Raw genomic sequence first — 15,809 nt, forward strand, 5'->3', positions numbered from 1 at the left:
CTTGGGGTCTCGTTTCTGCCAGGTCTGGGTCTCAGAAGTAAGAGAGCTGGCATAGGACCATAGATGTTAGTGTAAATGTTCATGCCTGTGTTCCATCCCATCAAATTCTGAGAAATTCACTGACCAGATGTGAGAAAACATCCGTGCACTTAGTTTTGATTTTGTGACCCATAGTTACGGGCCCCTTGATTCCCTGTGCCTTCCTCTCCTACTCACACTATGGCCACTTGTCTACCATCTGCAGGCCTCACTTCAGTAGTTCAGTTAGTTGGATTTAACTGTCTTGCTCTGTGCTTGGGTCTGAATTGTAGAGACTGGGCTTCTTCTGCCGCTTGTTCGAATTCAACCTCCCACCTATCCCTAGATCTGCCAGGAATAATACCCTGCTTTGGTCTTGCCTGTGCCCAAAGTTCCTGCTATATTCACAATGGTGGTCACTTCTTCTGACCTGTCCCACAGCCAATAAGCTCCCAAGGTCCCTCACCTCAGCCTCAACTCTTGTAGACCCCATAACATCGCCCTTGGAGAGCGGAATCCCAGGGCGGGCTGTGTGATCCCTACCTCCCCAGCTCTCTGAGGATCTGCTGCTTGTCTTTGCCCCGAGGGTGAAGATGGATGACTGGTGCTACCCCGTGATCTTCCCAGATGCGCGGAACTTCCGCCCCTTCACTTCTGAGTCTCTGGCTGCGATCGAGAAGCGGATTGCAATCCAAAAAGAGAAGAAGAAGCTCAAAGACCAGTCAGCAGCACAACCCCAGCCTCGGCCTCAGCTTGACTTAAAGGTCTCCAGGAAGTTGCCCAAGCTCTATGGTGAAATTCCCCAGGAGCTGATAGCAAAGCCCCTAGAAGACTTGGACCCGTTCTACAGAAATCATAAGGTAGTTCCATGGGGAGGCGGGGCGCTCTGAGCATGCAGTGGTAATGGTGTTATACAGATCTCCAAACACCAGTCTTGGGGTTTTCAGGAGGCAGGCTGTACTTCTCCTTTGCTATCACCCCTTGTCATTGCCTCCGTAATCCTGAGAGCCCCTTCTGTCCCCATTTTCTCTCTGTGATGCATGTCTTGGAGAAGAACATGAAGACTAGGAGCAGCAGAAAGGTTAAAACAAGCCCGGCTGGTGTGTCTTAGTGGTCAAGTGGCGACCCGTCAACCAGGAGGTCAAGGTTCAATTCCTGGTCAGGGCACATGCCTGGGCTGTGGGCTCGATCCCCAGTAGGAGGCGTGCAGGAGGCAGCCGATCAATGACTCTCTCATCACTGATGTTTCTATCTCTCTCCCTCTCCTTTCCTCTCTGAAATCAATAGAAACATTGAAAGAAGAAAAGAAGGAGGGAGGGAGGGAGGGAGGGAGGGAGGGAGGGAGGGAGGGAGGGAGGGAGGGAGGGAGGAGAGAAAGGTTAAAACAAGAACAGAGAAAACAGAGTGCTGCCCGGGAGGAGGACTGAACTGGACTGGCAGCAGAGAAGCTGGGTGAAGGCCATCTCAGTGATTGGCTTTATGACTTTGGGCAAATCACTTCACTAATCCTCATTTTTCTAATCTGTAAATTGGGAACAATGACTGCTTTCCCTACTCTACAGCATAGACATGCTATGGAAGCACTTTATAACTATAAAGCATTATACCCATGTGAAGGATTGTCTAAGATTGTTCAGTTCAGCAATAAGGGTTTACCTTGAAAACTTCTGAGAGTTTACCTTATGAAAGTCAAAGCCCTAGACCAACACTTGGCACATAATCAGAGCTCACTCAATAAATGAAGTCTAAGAATATGATAATCAGTTGGACACGTACAGATTACATTGTAAACCCCATGCCAGTGTGTGACAGGCTTGCTGTTTCATCTACCTGGATGTAATTCTTGCAGGAAAATTCTAGTAAAAGTGCCTTAAAAGGGCTTCTGAATGAGGAAATGTGAGCTCTGGGCTCCTCTGCTGGCTGTTTGAAAGCCAGGGAGACAGTGAGGACAGTTCTCAGCAGACCATCCCCTTCCAGGAAAGGCTCAGAAGGCCTTGCCGTTATCACCTCACCGTGTGATCCAGTAGAGTACGGAAAGCCCACTGTACCAGGCTGAGGTCAGGGAGGAGGCTGGGAGTTGGGGGAAGTCCTAGAAAACATGGCACACTGAGAGCACCCTTCGCTAGCAGCATGAGAAATTCATCACTCCAAAGAAAAACCGCCTTGTTCGTATGTCCTTGAATTGGGATGGACTTAGGGTTACCAGGTAAAATGAGCACCGTGTGCACAGAGGAAAGTAGGGTATGAATGGGGAGGATAAGAAAGAGGGAGAGCAACAAAGGAGCGAAAACACTCTAGTGTTTCTCCTCCTTATGCCTCGGGATCCAGGGGCTCCTTGGAGGCAGGGCTGTGGAATGTGAGTTAACTGCCAGAGGCCCCCTTCTGCCTCAGGGCTGGACAGGAGACCCAGGAGGCGGGCAGCAGCTTGGTGTGTTGTGGACAGTCCTGGAGGACAGGCTGTTCTAGCCGGGATGAAGGTTCTGGAAGTGTCTCTTCTCAGCCTGGGTCCTCCCTTCAAATCAGAAGATGCAGTCCTTGGTTAGAGCTCTGCACATCCATGACCTCACATGACCAGTGCCCTCAGCAGTCATGTGATGTCTGTGTGGTAGTGGTTAACATCCACCTTGCAGGTGAGGAGACCATAGACCAGATGGGGAAGTGGCTTATGCCGGGTCAAGCAATGAGGAAGGGGTGGAGCTGGGACTCAAATCCAACAGCTCTTTACATGGATAGTCGCAGGCCACTTTCTCTCTAGGAGCTCCCATTCTGAAGAGCTACAGGGAAAGGGGTGGAGATGTGTCAGCAAGCAGGCGGAAGAAGCTGGTACCTATTATTTTAATCATTAAAACTCTGGCAAGTATAGTTAAATACACCATTAGTTGAAATATTTAAAGCAGTCAGAGGAGGTATTAATAAAATATCAAAATCAAAGGGCACAGAAACAGAGCCATATCATGCCACCTATTAATTTGGGGTGACCCACCTCAAGGATAGGCTTGCTCTCTGCCCTAAAATTGTCTTTCTGTCAAAGGAAGAGCACAGAATCCCCAGAGTGGGTCTTGGGCTCCTGAGCTCATTCATAGTTTTTAAAGAGCCCCATCGCCCATTTCATTTTGTTTTGGAGGAAACAAAATATCCTAGTCCACACATTTTCCGGCAATCAGATGGTCAGCAGACAAGTAAGTTCCAGCAACTCAGTGAAGTAGCTGAGGTTCCGGTACTTTAGCCAAAGCACTACCCACCTTGCTGACCCTCATCCTGTGAAGGCTTTTGTAACTAACAGCTTTAAGGATACATAAAGGAACACCTAGATTACAGTTAAATGGAAAGAGGGAGGTCTGGGTGTTGGTGTTAGAAGCCTGTGAGTGAAAGTTTTGTCCAGGGGCTACTTCATTCCCAGAGCCCAGGAAGATGTGCTAGGAGGAAATGGGTACAGGTTGGGCACTGTGAGGGGGACAGTGCACTATTTGGCATCCATAGACCTACCCACTAAAGGCCAGTGGAGCCCCCAATCATTGTGACAGACAACCCAAAACACCTGCATGCCTTTCCAGATTCCCAAGGCTTCTTCCCCTAGACCCAATGGCAGATTTGCCCATGTCCATGGAGGGAATTGAAGAGCAAGCCTGGAAACCTTGATGACTTTTTTTATTGAAGATCCTCAAGGCTACAACTGATTGGCTGACTATCTCATGTCAAACTGCTCAAGCATAACAATATGGACTCTCTAGATCCCTGACTATTCTATGATTCATTACAAAGTTTTCATTAGTAATCAAAATATTTTAAAATAACCTGCTGAATGTGAATGTTCAACTCTGCTTCCATCTCTTCCAGTTCTCATCTAGTTCTTGTCTCTGTAGACACATGCCATAGAGTACAACATGAAGAGCTTTGTTTGCCTCAGTTACTGTTTTTCACACCTCTTCTCTTTATTTGCAGCGCCCATGTGATCTTTTTTTTTCTTAAACAATTTTTTAAAAAATACATGTTTTTATTTATTTCAGAGAGAGAGGAAGGGAAAGAGAGAAACATCAATGAGAGAGAGTCATTGATCAGCTGCCTCCTGCACACCCCCTACTGGGGATCGAGCCCGCAACCGGGGCATGTGTCCTGACTGGGAATTTAACCAAGATTTCCTGGATCATCCACTGAGCCACGCCAGCTGGGCCCATGTGCTCCATCTCGGGGCCTCCAGAGTATTCCACTAGGTGAATAGGCCACGGCCCATCACTTATCTTGGGGCTCTGAGTGAGACCCAAATTACCTGGGGACATCTGTTGGCTTCCAGAGTCACAGTGTTGGCTGGAAAGAAAGTGCCTCAGTTTCAGAGTGGCAGCCCTCCAACCAGAAGCTGTAGTTATAACAGTAAAACAAGCTGTACCTCAATTGACCCATGGCTCCACTGAATTTTCTCGAAAAGAAATCATGATAAATGTTTTGTCACTGTGTTTTAATTCCTGTTGTGTTTCTTTTGCAGACATTTATGGTGTTGAACAAAAAGAGGACAATCTACCGCTTCAGTGCCAAGCGTGCCTTGTTCATTTTGGGGCCTTTTAATTCAATCCGAAGTTTAGCCATTAGAATCTCAGTCCATTCATATCCTTTTGTTGCATGTGTTATGAAGTCCAGGTCATGTGAAAAGTGCACGCGCCCCAGGGTGTTCACATGTTTGTTGAGCACCAACAGCTCATTCTTTCAGCAAATACTAGCTGAGGGCCTGCTGTTGTGTGGCAGCAGTGTGCTTGTGCTCGGTGTGAGCAAGGCGTGGTCCTTGCCCTGGGATCCTTGGCCTCGGAAGGAGCTGGGTCAGAGGCAGGCACTTTGTTTAGTGAGCTGGGCAGTTTGAAAGTGATAGTGTGGAGAGGCACCTCTGTGCTTTCGTGGCATCAAGGATGTCTTCCTGGAGAAAGGAACATCTCAGTTGAGACCCAAAGGTTGTAAACTCTCAACCTGGGGACTGTATTTAACTGATAAATGTGCTGTGTTGGACCTACACAGTGTTTAAAACTTTTTGGAAATGCTCTCTAATGTTCAAAGTCCAGGTGTAGTGAGAAACTGGCCTCTTTTAGAGGGGATGTGTGTGCTCTATTTCACCACATGTTCATCACTCCCTGTGACCCAATATCAGCCCATCTCACCCAGTTATGCTACTTACCAGGCTCTTAAGACTGAGTTTGCAACCTCAGTCTTAAGGATAAACACGGGTAGGAATCATTGAGCATTTCTGATGTGTGTGGGGTTGGGGGAGACGCTAGGCAGTTTTAGACTAGGAGAGGGGTAAGAGACATGGATTGGTAGATAGAACGAAGTATTGAAGAGAAAGGGAAGAGATAACTCTTTAGGTTGGGTTCCCTAGAAGCAGAGTCTGAGATAGGGATTTTTATTTAGGCGATTTAGTAGAGGAGTGCTCTCTGGAGAAGGCAAAAAGGAAACAGGATGGAGCCAAAGGAGGAGGCAAGCAGGGACTGGGTGTCTGCTGAGTTAGTGTCAACCTGAGCCCACAGAGAGCTCCGGGGCACAAATTGAATCCCAAAACTGCCATGCCTGGAGGCAAGGGACCAGCTTTTTGTGAGTCTTAGTCAGACAAGGAGGCTGCTGTTCCCCCAATGGAGGGGACAGCTGTGAGTTCTTTTCAGCCAACACTTACAGTTAGAGGAAGGTGCACCTGCAGAGAATGGACCTGGAAGGGCACCCACTATCTCCACTATAGTAACTAATGATACCTGCCATCCTGCCGTGTACCTGCCTTAACGATGCTGGTCACGTTGTTCAGCATGTTCATCATCTGCACCGTCATCATCAACTGTGTGTTCATGGCCACGACTCATGGGACAGACAACGTTGATACCGACCTTGCTGAGTAAGTGTTTGTCCTGTTTTAAAACAAGGACACCTAAAAAATTATTACTTTATATATATATATGATACATATATATATGTACACATACACATATATAGAGAGAGAGTTTAGATATATAGAGAAAGAAAAAGTCACCCATAATCTCAATTCCCCAACACAGTGCTGGCAGAATAAATTTTATCTTTGTATGTATATTTTATGATTGTCTTTAAAGGCCTTTTAAAATTACATTGGTAATTAACAGCACATATATGAATTTTATGTCTGGCCTTTAAGTGGTTTTCTTTGTCACTCTAGACTAGTTCTGCTTTTCCTGGAATTTCATATAAATGGAATCATTTAGTATGTGTGATACCATATTTTTGTGTCTGGCTTCTTTCACTTAGTGTAATGTTTTGAGATGCATTTATGCTGCTGTATGTACCACTAGCTTTTTTCCTTTTCATTGCTGTATTGTATTCCATTGTAAGGGCATACCACAATTTGTTTTCCCTTTTACCCATTGATGGACATTTGGATTGTTTCCAGTTTTTTTGTACAAATAAAGTTGTTATGAACATTTCTGTATAAAAGTCTTTTCATGGATATTTGCGTTTCTCTTGGATGAATACCTAGTAGTGGAATTGTTGGGTCTTAGACTAAGTATGAGAAGGTTATAAGAAACTGCCTTAGTTTTCCAAAGTGGCTGCACTGTTTGACATTCTTGCCAGCAATATATGAAAGGTTCAAAGCCTTAATTAATTTCCCCCATCAAGTCACCCTGATTTTAATTTGCTCTTCTATTTCTAGCTTCTTAAGGTAGAAAAATAGTTGGATTTAGATCTTTCTTCTTTTCTTGTATAATTGCATAAAGTTATAAATTTCCATGTAAGCACTGCTTTAGTTGCATCCCACAGATTTTGATAATTGTGTTTTTATTACCTTTCAGTTCAAAATATTCCCCGCTTTTTCTTGTGACTTCTTCTTTGTCCCATGTGTTATTTAGAAGTGTGGTTTTAAATTTCCAAATATTTGATGCTTTTCTGGTTGTCTTATTGTTATTGATTTCCAATTTAATTCTGTTGTGGTAAGATTTCAGTCTTTTGAAATCAAGAGAAACTTGTTTTATGGTCCACCTTGGGAACAGTTCATGTGCACTTGAAAAGAAAGTGGATTCTGTAGTTGTTTGGTATGATATTCTGTAAATGGCTGGTTAGGTTGAGGTGGTCGATATGTTATTTGGAGCTTTTATAACATTACTGCTTCTATTAGAACTTCTATCAGTTACTGAAGAGAGGCTTGAAATTTCTATCTGTGATTATGGATTTATTCATTCTCCCTCTCTTTTTGTTAAATTTTGCTTCACGTATTTTGAAGCACTGTTATTAGGCACATGAACATTTATGATTATTTATCTTCCTGGTGTATGCATTCTTTTATCATTATGAAATGTCCTTCTTTGTCTCTAGTAATACTCTTTTTAATACTTGTTCTGTCTGATATTAATATAGCTATTTAATCTTTCTTATGCTCATTGCTTGCATGGTATATATATTTCTATCTCTTTATCTCAACCCTTTTGTGTTTTTGTATTTATAGTGTATCTCTTGTAAAAAACATATAGATGGTTTTTGTGTGTTTTTTTTTTCTTCAGTCTATCAATCTGATCTCTGTTTTTTTGATGGAATGTTTAGTTCACTTGCATTTAATGTAATTTTGGATAGGCTTGAATTTAGGTCTGCTGTTTTCCTATTGATCTCATTTTGTTGTTGTTCATTTGCTCTTCTGTTGTTTCTCCTTTCCTGTCTTCTTTTGTGTTAATCAGGCATGTTTAGTATTTCATTTTAATCCTCTACTGTCTTTTTAGCTTTACTTCTCTGCATTATTTTTTAGTGGTTGTGCCCTCTTTGTTGATGGGTGGAACCTGGAATCTGATTAAGACCAGCCAGCTCAGGGGCTGTGCCTTGGAACAGGGAGGGGGACGTGGACCCCCTGGGAATATAAACCATCCTGGCAGTATCGCTGGGGAAAATGGTTTCCCCTCTGAGAGTTGGCTCTTCCATGTGAGGAGCTGAGAGTGAGAGGGCTACTGCTCATTGTTTACAGCAGTGTTCCTGGAAGCCTTTGTGGTCAAAAGAGTGGAACCTGTGGAGGAGACAGATCCAGGAGGCGGCATTGCTCCCATAGCAGTGGTTTGCCCTGCCCAGCACTTCTGGAGAGATGTAATGAGCCCTCTCTTCCCATTAACAAGAGAAGCAGTGACCCAACTGAAAGCTAATTTGCTCAGGGCCATTTTCATTATTAAAAGACCCATAAGGCAGAGATATGGGAAAAAACCCCCACCCTTGTCTAAGCTGTAGGGAAGCAGAGAGGCTGGAGGTAGGGGTAGGAGGTGGGGAAAGTGCTGCTGTCCCCTGGGGGCATTTGGAACAGAGTAGTGGATGCATGAAAGTGGGGCTGGGAGGAGGCCATTGAAAATGTCCTCATGAAAGGACGCATGCAGCGCAGTGGTTAGTCCCATGGGAAGGACAGTTTGTTCAGCATTCTCTGGTTAGAAAACCTTTAAATGGGAAAATTGAATCCAAGTTAATAGCTCTCAGAGAATGAATGCAGAAGTCCTCTAGGACCAGGAGATGGTATTCTGTTAACCTACTTGGACACCACCTATGGCCTGCTGGATACTTTAACTGTGCTCGAACTGGTGGTGACATGCTCGAGGGGCCCTCATTTGCCTGACGGGTTGGGGTCTCCCTGTTATGGAGCTCCTAAGCCCAGCTTCCTACTGGTGGGCATGGCTCTACTCCATATCACATGGCATCTTGGTCTGCCTGTCCCACCACTTGGCCAGGCTTCTGCTGAAAAAGAGGGTACAGTGGGGTTGGGAGGTGGGAGGCTAGATGGTCAGGTTGAAATGGCAGTCAGGGGCTGCTGTCTCTTTTACTTGAGATCTAAATGAAGACTTGCAAAATCCCACAAATCTGTAATTATGGCCCTTTTTCAAAGTACCTATAACTTCATAAATTATATCTGAATTTAAAAAATTGTATTTCAGAGCAGAAATTAATTAATCTTCTGTGTTCATCTGTCACCCAAAAGGTGATCAGCTTAGAAAAGGGCTGAAGCAGAGAGGAGCTTTTGCCTGTGGCAACCTCATGACCATTTCTTCTCTGGGACTTGGCTGCTGTGGGATTTTTCAAGTTCTCAAGACCTTAGTTAGCTTCGAGGGATAACAATGGCTGGATATTCTACCAGAAAAGGCCCACTCTTAATCCGAACCAGCAGATTGTTTGAATTGATTGTTTTGGTCCCCAAAGTGGAAGTAGTGTACATGTGTGCATGTGTGTGTGAGAGAGAGAGAGCACGAGCGCAGACCCAGCGTTTTTGACAGCGTGGGATTATAACAAGAGAGAAAGGGTGTTGTGTTTTGTTTTGGAGGAGGAGGAAGGGGCAGAAGGGAAATAAAGGATAGGCGTGACGAAGGACTCAGGGAAGAAAATGGAAATAGGTTTTTAAAAAATTGTGGCAAAATACACATTACATAAGATTTACCATTTAAACCATTTTTAAGTGTACAGTTCAGTGGTATTAAGTACATTCACATGGCTGTGCAACCATTACCACCATTCATATCCAGAAATCCATCTTGCAAAACTGAATCTCTGTACCCATTAAACAGTAACTCGCCATTCTGCCCTTCCCTTCATTCCCTGGCAAGCACCACTCTACTTTCCATCTTGATGTGGTGTTTGACTGCTCTAAGCCTCATATAAGTGGAGTTGTGCGGTGCTTGCCTTTTTGTGACTGGTTTATTTCCCTTAGCACAATGACCTCAAGGTTCCTCCATGTTGTAGCATGTGACAGGATTCCCTTCCTTTTAAAAGCTGAATAATATTCCATCATATGTGCCCCATTTTATTGATCTATTTATCTGTATCAATGGACATTTGGGTTGCTTCCACTTCTTGGCTATTGTGAATAGTGCTGCTGTAAACATGGGTGTGCAAATATCTCGAGACTCTGCTTTGAATTCTTTTGTATATATACCCAGACATGGGATTGCTGGGTCATATGGCAATTCAATTTTTAATTTTTTGGAGAACCTCCATACTATTTGCCATGGTGGCTACACCATTTTACAGCCCCACCAACAGTGCACAAAGGTTCCAATTTCTCCATGTCCTTGTCCACACTTGTTATTTTCTGTTTGTCTGTCTGTTTTTTAAGTAGCCATCCTAATGGATACAAGGCAGTATCTCATGATATTTTGATTTGCATTTCCCTGATGATTAGTGACATTGAACATCTTTTCATATTCTTGTTGGCCTTTTGTATATCATCTTTGGAGAAATGTTCATTCAAGTAGTTTGACCATTTTTAAATTGGATTCTTTGATTTTGTTGTTGAGTCCTAGAAGTTCTTTATGTAATCTGGATATTAACCCGTCACCAGGTAAATGATTTGAAAATATTTTATTCTAGGAGTTTTGTACTTTCTGGTCTTATGTCTAGCTCTCTGATCTATTTTGAGTTAATTTCTGTACATGGTGTAAGAGAAGGGTCGCCCTTCATCCTTCTGCATGTAGATATTGAGCTTTCCCAGCACCACTTCTTGAAAAGACTGCTCTTTTTCCATTCAGTAGCCTTGGCGCCCTTGTTGAAAACCTTTTGACCTTATACATGAGGACTTATTTCTAGACTTTCTATCCTGTTCCAGTGGTCTGCATGTCTGTCTTTACACCAACACCACACTGCTTTGATTACTTTAGCTTATCACTGCTGTGATAAGTTTTAATGTAACAGGGTGTGAGACCCCAAACTTTGTTCTTTTTCAAGATTGCTTGGCTATTCATGGTTTCATGAAATTCCATACGAGTTTCAGGATGCATTTTTTTTCTGTAAAAAGATGTCATTGAGATTTTGATAGGGATTGCATGGAATTTATAGATCACTTTGAGTAGTATGAACTCCTTAACAACATTAAGTCTTCCAATCTATGAACATGGGATGTGGAAAGACAGGTTTTAGCCTTGTGGTTTACTTTTCCCTTTGCCACCATCTCCTTTTGTACATCAGAGTGACAACTCTAGAAAAGCAGTGACAAACTGCAATCCCAAGTCCTAGGGCCCTCTGTTGGCTGGAACTATGCTCAAAAATATGGCTGTGAAGCTAGACATTGTAAAGCAGTTTTACAACTTTATCCATGTTTCTCAGAAATTCTACCAAAACTTGATTGACAAGCTTGCTTTTCTGAACTCTGGTTTGCTAAAGACCAGAATGTTAAATGTCACATTGAAACAGATGAAACCTAACCAAGGCCAGGTAATACATCTGCTTTTCACATCACTTATCCTGTGCCTTTTTGTTCTGAATAATTTGCTTTGTAGGTATATCTTCACTGGGATTTATATTTTTGAAGCTTTGATAAAAATATTGGCAAGAGGTTTTATCCTGGATGAATTTTCTTTTCTTCGAGATCCATGGAACTGGCTGGACTCCATTGTCATTGCAACAGCGTAAGAATGTTCAAGATTTTTATCGAAGACACTTGGGGTGGGAAAGAAGCCCCTTGGCTTACCACAGGGCTCTGTCTGAACCCACGTGAGCAGCTAAGTGCCTCTTCTGTGTAAGATACAGGGGTTGTGATAATGAAAAAACAAACAAACACACCTCATCTTCACCCTCTTGAAGCTCATGGTCCAGATGAGAAGAGAATCAGTTAGTGACCAATACGCTTATTGGTGAGCATTAGGATAGGAGCTGTGCATGTATCGGGCTGTCAGAGTGCGCAGGAGGAACCAAGGATCCTAAAAATCTTTAGCTACTACAAGGTCACGAAGAGTTTCTTCTCATGTTGTCTTCTAGAATTTCTATAGATTTGGTTCTTATTTTGAAGTCCACAGTCCGTTTTGAGTTTATTATTGTGTATATTGTATATGACATGAGGTGAGAATTGAAGTTCTTCCTGAGGGAAAGGATATCAATTTGGCATCTGAATGAAGAGACAGCGTCAGCAAAATAAAAAGCAGAGCAACAGCCTATCGCCAGCATGGTAATGATAAACCTGGCATTAATTTGTCATGCTGGCCATTATGTTAAGCACTTGCATATAGATTCAAGTTAATATGTTTTCATATTAATAATCACTGGAGCCCTTTGAGGTAGATGTTGTTCATTCAGAGTTTTCCATTTGAAGTTCAGCAGCCGGGTGCTTTTGGTTAGTGAGAGGTGGTGTGGTGCAGTGGTGAGTAGTGCAGGCCCAGGAGACAGACCACCTGTGTTCCTTCTGGGCTTGGCACACACACAGTGAGACCTTAAGGAGGTGCATGGGGGCCAGTCAATAAGTGTTTCAATTGATTTAGATGATCCATGGATGTAGCCACAACTATCTCAAGGAATCCTTACCTTTGTCCAAATATAAAGATTAGCTGAGAACAGCCTCCTGTGCAATCTGTGGTCCACAGCAATAGAAAATGATGTTATGAGACCCTGAGATGAAGGTGGGCTTGGGAGGGTGAGGCCCCAGATTTCACCTTTGTGGACACAGGACCCAGGCTGTGCTTACGTGTGCAGTGCAGCTGCAGGACTGAGCAAGCCCAGGCTTTCCCTGTGCCTTGTCTTGTAGGTTTGTGTCCTACTTACCATATATCAAGGTCAACAGCATCAGCCTGTCATCCCTGCGTACATTCCGAGTGTTTAGAGCTTTGAAAGCAATTTCAGTCATTTCAGGTAAGTCACTCTAACTTTCAACATCGGCTCTTAGCGGGAGAGAACATTATTTTATATTTAAAATTTCTCCAAATGTCACATAAACCAAAAGCAAGCAAGCAAACAAACAAACAAACTCTGCTTTTACTTTTTATTTGATTGTTCAACAAATATGTATTGTGACAGCACGGCGTGCTGGGCTGACCTGTTCTGGCTCCCCCCGGATGGTGTCCGTCTTTTTCCAATTCTGCGTCGAGGACGTCATGCCGGTGGCTCGAGACAAGCAGGGGGCTGGATACGGAGGGAGAAGAGAAACCCACACTAGGGAATTCAGAAAACAAGGAAATCTGTAAATGCTTTAAAGAGTTTCCTGCACCCTCACCACCCCCTACCCCCAGGAGCTGATTTTAAATATTTGTCAGCATGCTATAAGATTATGTTCTTATTTTGTAACTTTGGCATTCTAACAGTGTGCCGTGGACACAGTAGGTGCTCAGTAAATATTTCTTGAATGAGTGAAAAACAAACCTTATTAGAAGTAGTAATCTGAGCTTTTTCCCCCTAAGACATCCTCATCATTTGAGTCCAAACAAAGCTCTTTCTTCCAGCTTCCTGCCCCCCAATTTAGCTACGTCTCATGACACCTCATGTACCTCATAGTAGGTAGTGACTACTGAATGTTAAATATAACTGTGGCTCCTTTTCTTGGGTGGCCTCACTCTGGTCTTAATGATACATGTGATGCCCCCCTCCCAGCTGTGGAGGTGCCTACACAGCTGTCATAGTTAGGAGCGTCTGTGTAGCATGTTCCTGCTCTAAGTTTTGGTCTTCATTTGCTCTTCAGAGCAACCTTGTGGCAGACCTAGGGCAGGGAGGAGGAGGCCAAGTATTGGACACATGGGACACTTTGATGACCCTCAACCTCTAAGGCAGAGTTGGGACTAGAGCTCATGGCATCGGAATCCTAGGTCTCCTTGGGCCGTTTCCAACTCCAGTCTGTAGTCAAACAGCGTCTGAGGCTGTGGCTGCTCCCTTCTGTGTCTGCCCCTTGCCTCTGTCTGAGGGGGCTCCTCTCCACACCTGTCCCCCTCCCAGGTCTGAAGGTCATTGTGGGGGCCCTGCTGCGCTCCGTGAAGAAGCTTGTTGACGTGTTGATCCTGACTCTCTTTTGCCTCAGCATCTTTGCCCTGGTAGGTCAGCAGCTCTTCATGGGGAGCCTGAACCTGAAATGTGTCAGGAAGGACTGTGGGAACATCAGTGACGGTAAATACCCCACTTTTTATTCCTTGGTTCATGCCTAGTTAATTTTGTTTTAGTCCCACTCATACCATCTATATGTGTGCGTTACACAGTCTCTTAGGAGCAGGGGATGGCCTCATCCACCCAGGGTTCTCATGTGGGCAGATGTGTGTCTTAAAGAATTGCCTCATTTTTTGGGTTTCTATGGAGAAAGAAAAGCCCAAAGTGACATCCACAAGAACAGTGTCAGCTCCTATCCTTTCCCACAAAGATTTCTGCCCACTTCTTTGACATGTTTTGCAGAAGTCTTCAGACTACCTGGATTTGGCCAAAGCAAACCGGCAACTGCCCATCCCCCAGCCCTGAGTATTTTCTCCAATGATACCACTTCTCTCTACTTTGCACCCTCTCCATGCTAAGGTTGACCCTACACCAATTTTTTTTTAAACAAAATTATTTTTTAATATATTTTTATTGATTTCAGAGAGAGGAAGGGAGAGGGAGAGGGAGAGATAGAAACATCAATGATGAGAGAGTCATTGATTGGCTGCCTCCTGCATGCCCCCTGCTGGGGACTGAGCCTGTAACCCCAACATGTGCCCTGACCGGGAATCCAACCGTGATCTCTTGGTTCATGGGTCGATGCTCAACTACTGAGCCATGCCTGCTGGGCCCCTACACCAATTTCATGTGTGCCAAATCTCATGTGGCTACACTGCCTCCATGTCTGTCTTGGTTTATGAGCTTCTCATGGGCTAAGTCTGTGGCCAGCTTCCTTGGGAGGTGGTGTTTACTGCAGTTGTATGTCCTAAGAGGCAAAGTGGTGGTGATGACACTGCTTTCACCCCTCTTCTTTCTTCCTTTTCCCTTCCCCTTCTTTTCTCTTGCTCCTTTCTGATGGTTTAGGCTCCAGTTCCTCGCTGGATACCCACTGATCATTTTGGAGGGCTCCGAACTGCCTGTTTCAAATATAACCCAGCATAATTGCTATTCTCTTTCATTTCAGTGGTTTCTTTTTATCTGAACTTATGATTCTTTTCTTCTCAGAAACTTGCTTTGAAAAGAAAGATGCCACTGAATTCAGGTTGTGTGGTACCTGGTTGGGTAAGAGGTAAGGCGTTTATATTCTCCAATTTTCTCTCAGGCAGAGCAACTCTAGATCTTTTAAAGTGATGTGGTGAGCAGTCTTCATCTAATGATTTCTGACTGGCAGTGACAGTGGTTCTCAAACAGTACTGATTATTTCACATGTCTAAGCAAGTTTAGCCGTGCATCATTAAATTTAAAAATTAACATGAGTACAAAAAATCAATAGTAGAATTAAAAGATAAACTTGAGAAATAACCCAGAAAGTAGCAACAAAAGACCTGTGTGCAAGATATCCATTGTTTGTAGAGTAAAACCCAAATGCTCTAAAGGCAAAAGACTGTTAGTAACTGAAATGTAAAGATTCATCATTAGCAGAGAGTTAGATACTTCATAGGATTGTAGACATGAAAAGAAAGGCAGTATCTTCCTGAACACTGATATGGAAAGACCTCAAGCTGTATTGTTCCACAGAAAAAGCAAGGCGCATGAGAGTGTTTAAAGAATGCTTCCATTTATGTGCTATAGAAGATACGTACTGAGATACACACACACACACACACACACACACACATGCTTCTATATTCATTAAAAAACTTCTGGAAAGTTACAAAAGTAAGTTAAGCAGTTGCCTCTAGGAAGTAGGGCTGAGGGTTGGGGGAGAGAGGGAGACTTGTTATTTATTATGTGCCCTTTTCTACTGTTAATTGTTCATTATGTCACTGCACTTAATTTTTCAACGAGAAGCTGCTAATATGAATTTCCTAATCAACCTACTTGAAAAGAGTCAGTGGGTACCCACAGTAAGGTATAGGCTGGAAGGGTTGACAGACAGGGGGATGGCTACTCTGCAAATATTGTCTTCACCCAGGACTTTTGGGTGTGAGCCCATGGCCCTGAGATGAACCAGTGCTGTGGGT

At 43.7% G+C, this 15,809-nt stretch overlaps 1 protein-coding gene across 1 annotated transcript in view; it reads left to right on the top strand.

Annotated features, from left to right (window-relative positions):
• The first annotated feature begins 611 nt into the window (after window positions 1-611).
• The window catches only part of SCN11A (sodium voltage-gated channel alpha subunit 11), a 53,229-nt gene continuing 38,031 nt past the window's right edge, over window positions 612-15,809 (top strand). Inside the window, exons 1-7 of the mRNA XM_016196167.2 lie at window positions 612-878; window positions 4,499-4,617; window positions 5,786-5,881; window positions 11,244-11,372; window positions 12,482-12,585; window positions 13,660-13,827; window positions 14,851-14,914. Of these exons, the coding sequence (XP_016051653.2) occupies window positions 612-878; window positions 4,499-4,617; window positions 5,786-5,881; window positions 11,244-11,372; window positions 12,482-12,585; window positions 13,660-13,827; window positions 14,851-14,914 (947 nt within the window). The remainder of the gene's footprint in view (window positions 879-4,498; window positions 4,618-5,785; window positions 5,882-11,243; window positions 11,373-12,481; window positions 12,586-13,659; window positions 13,828-14,850; window positions 14,915-15,809) is intronic.

Source organism: Miniopterus natalensis, chromosome 15, assembly GCF_054644295.1.
Source record: "Miniopterus natalensis isolate mMinNat1 chromosome 15, mMinNat1.hap1, whole genome shotgun sequence".
NCBI lineage: Eukaryota > Metazoa > Chordata > Mammalia > Chiroptera > Miniopteridae > Miniopterus > Miniopterus natalensis.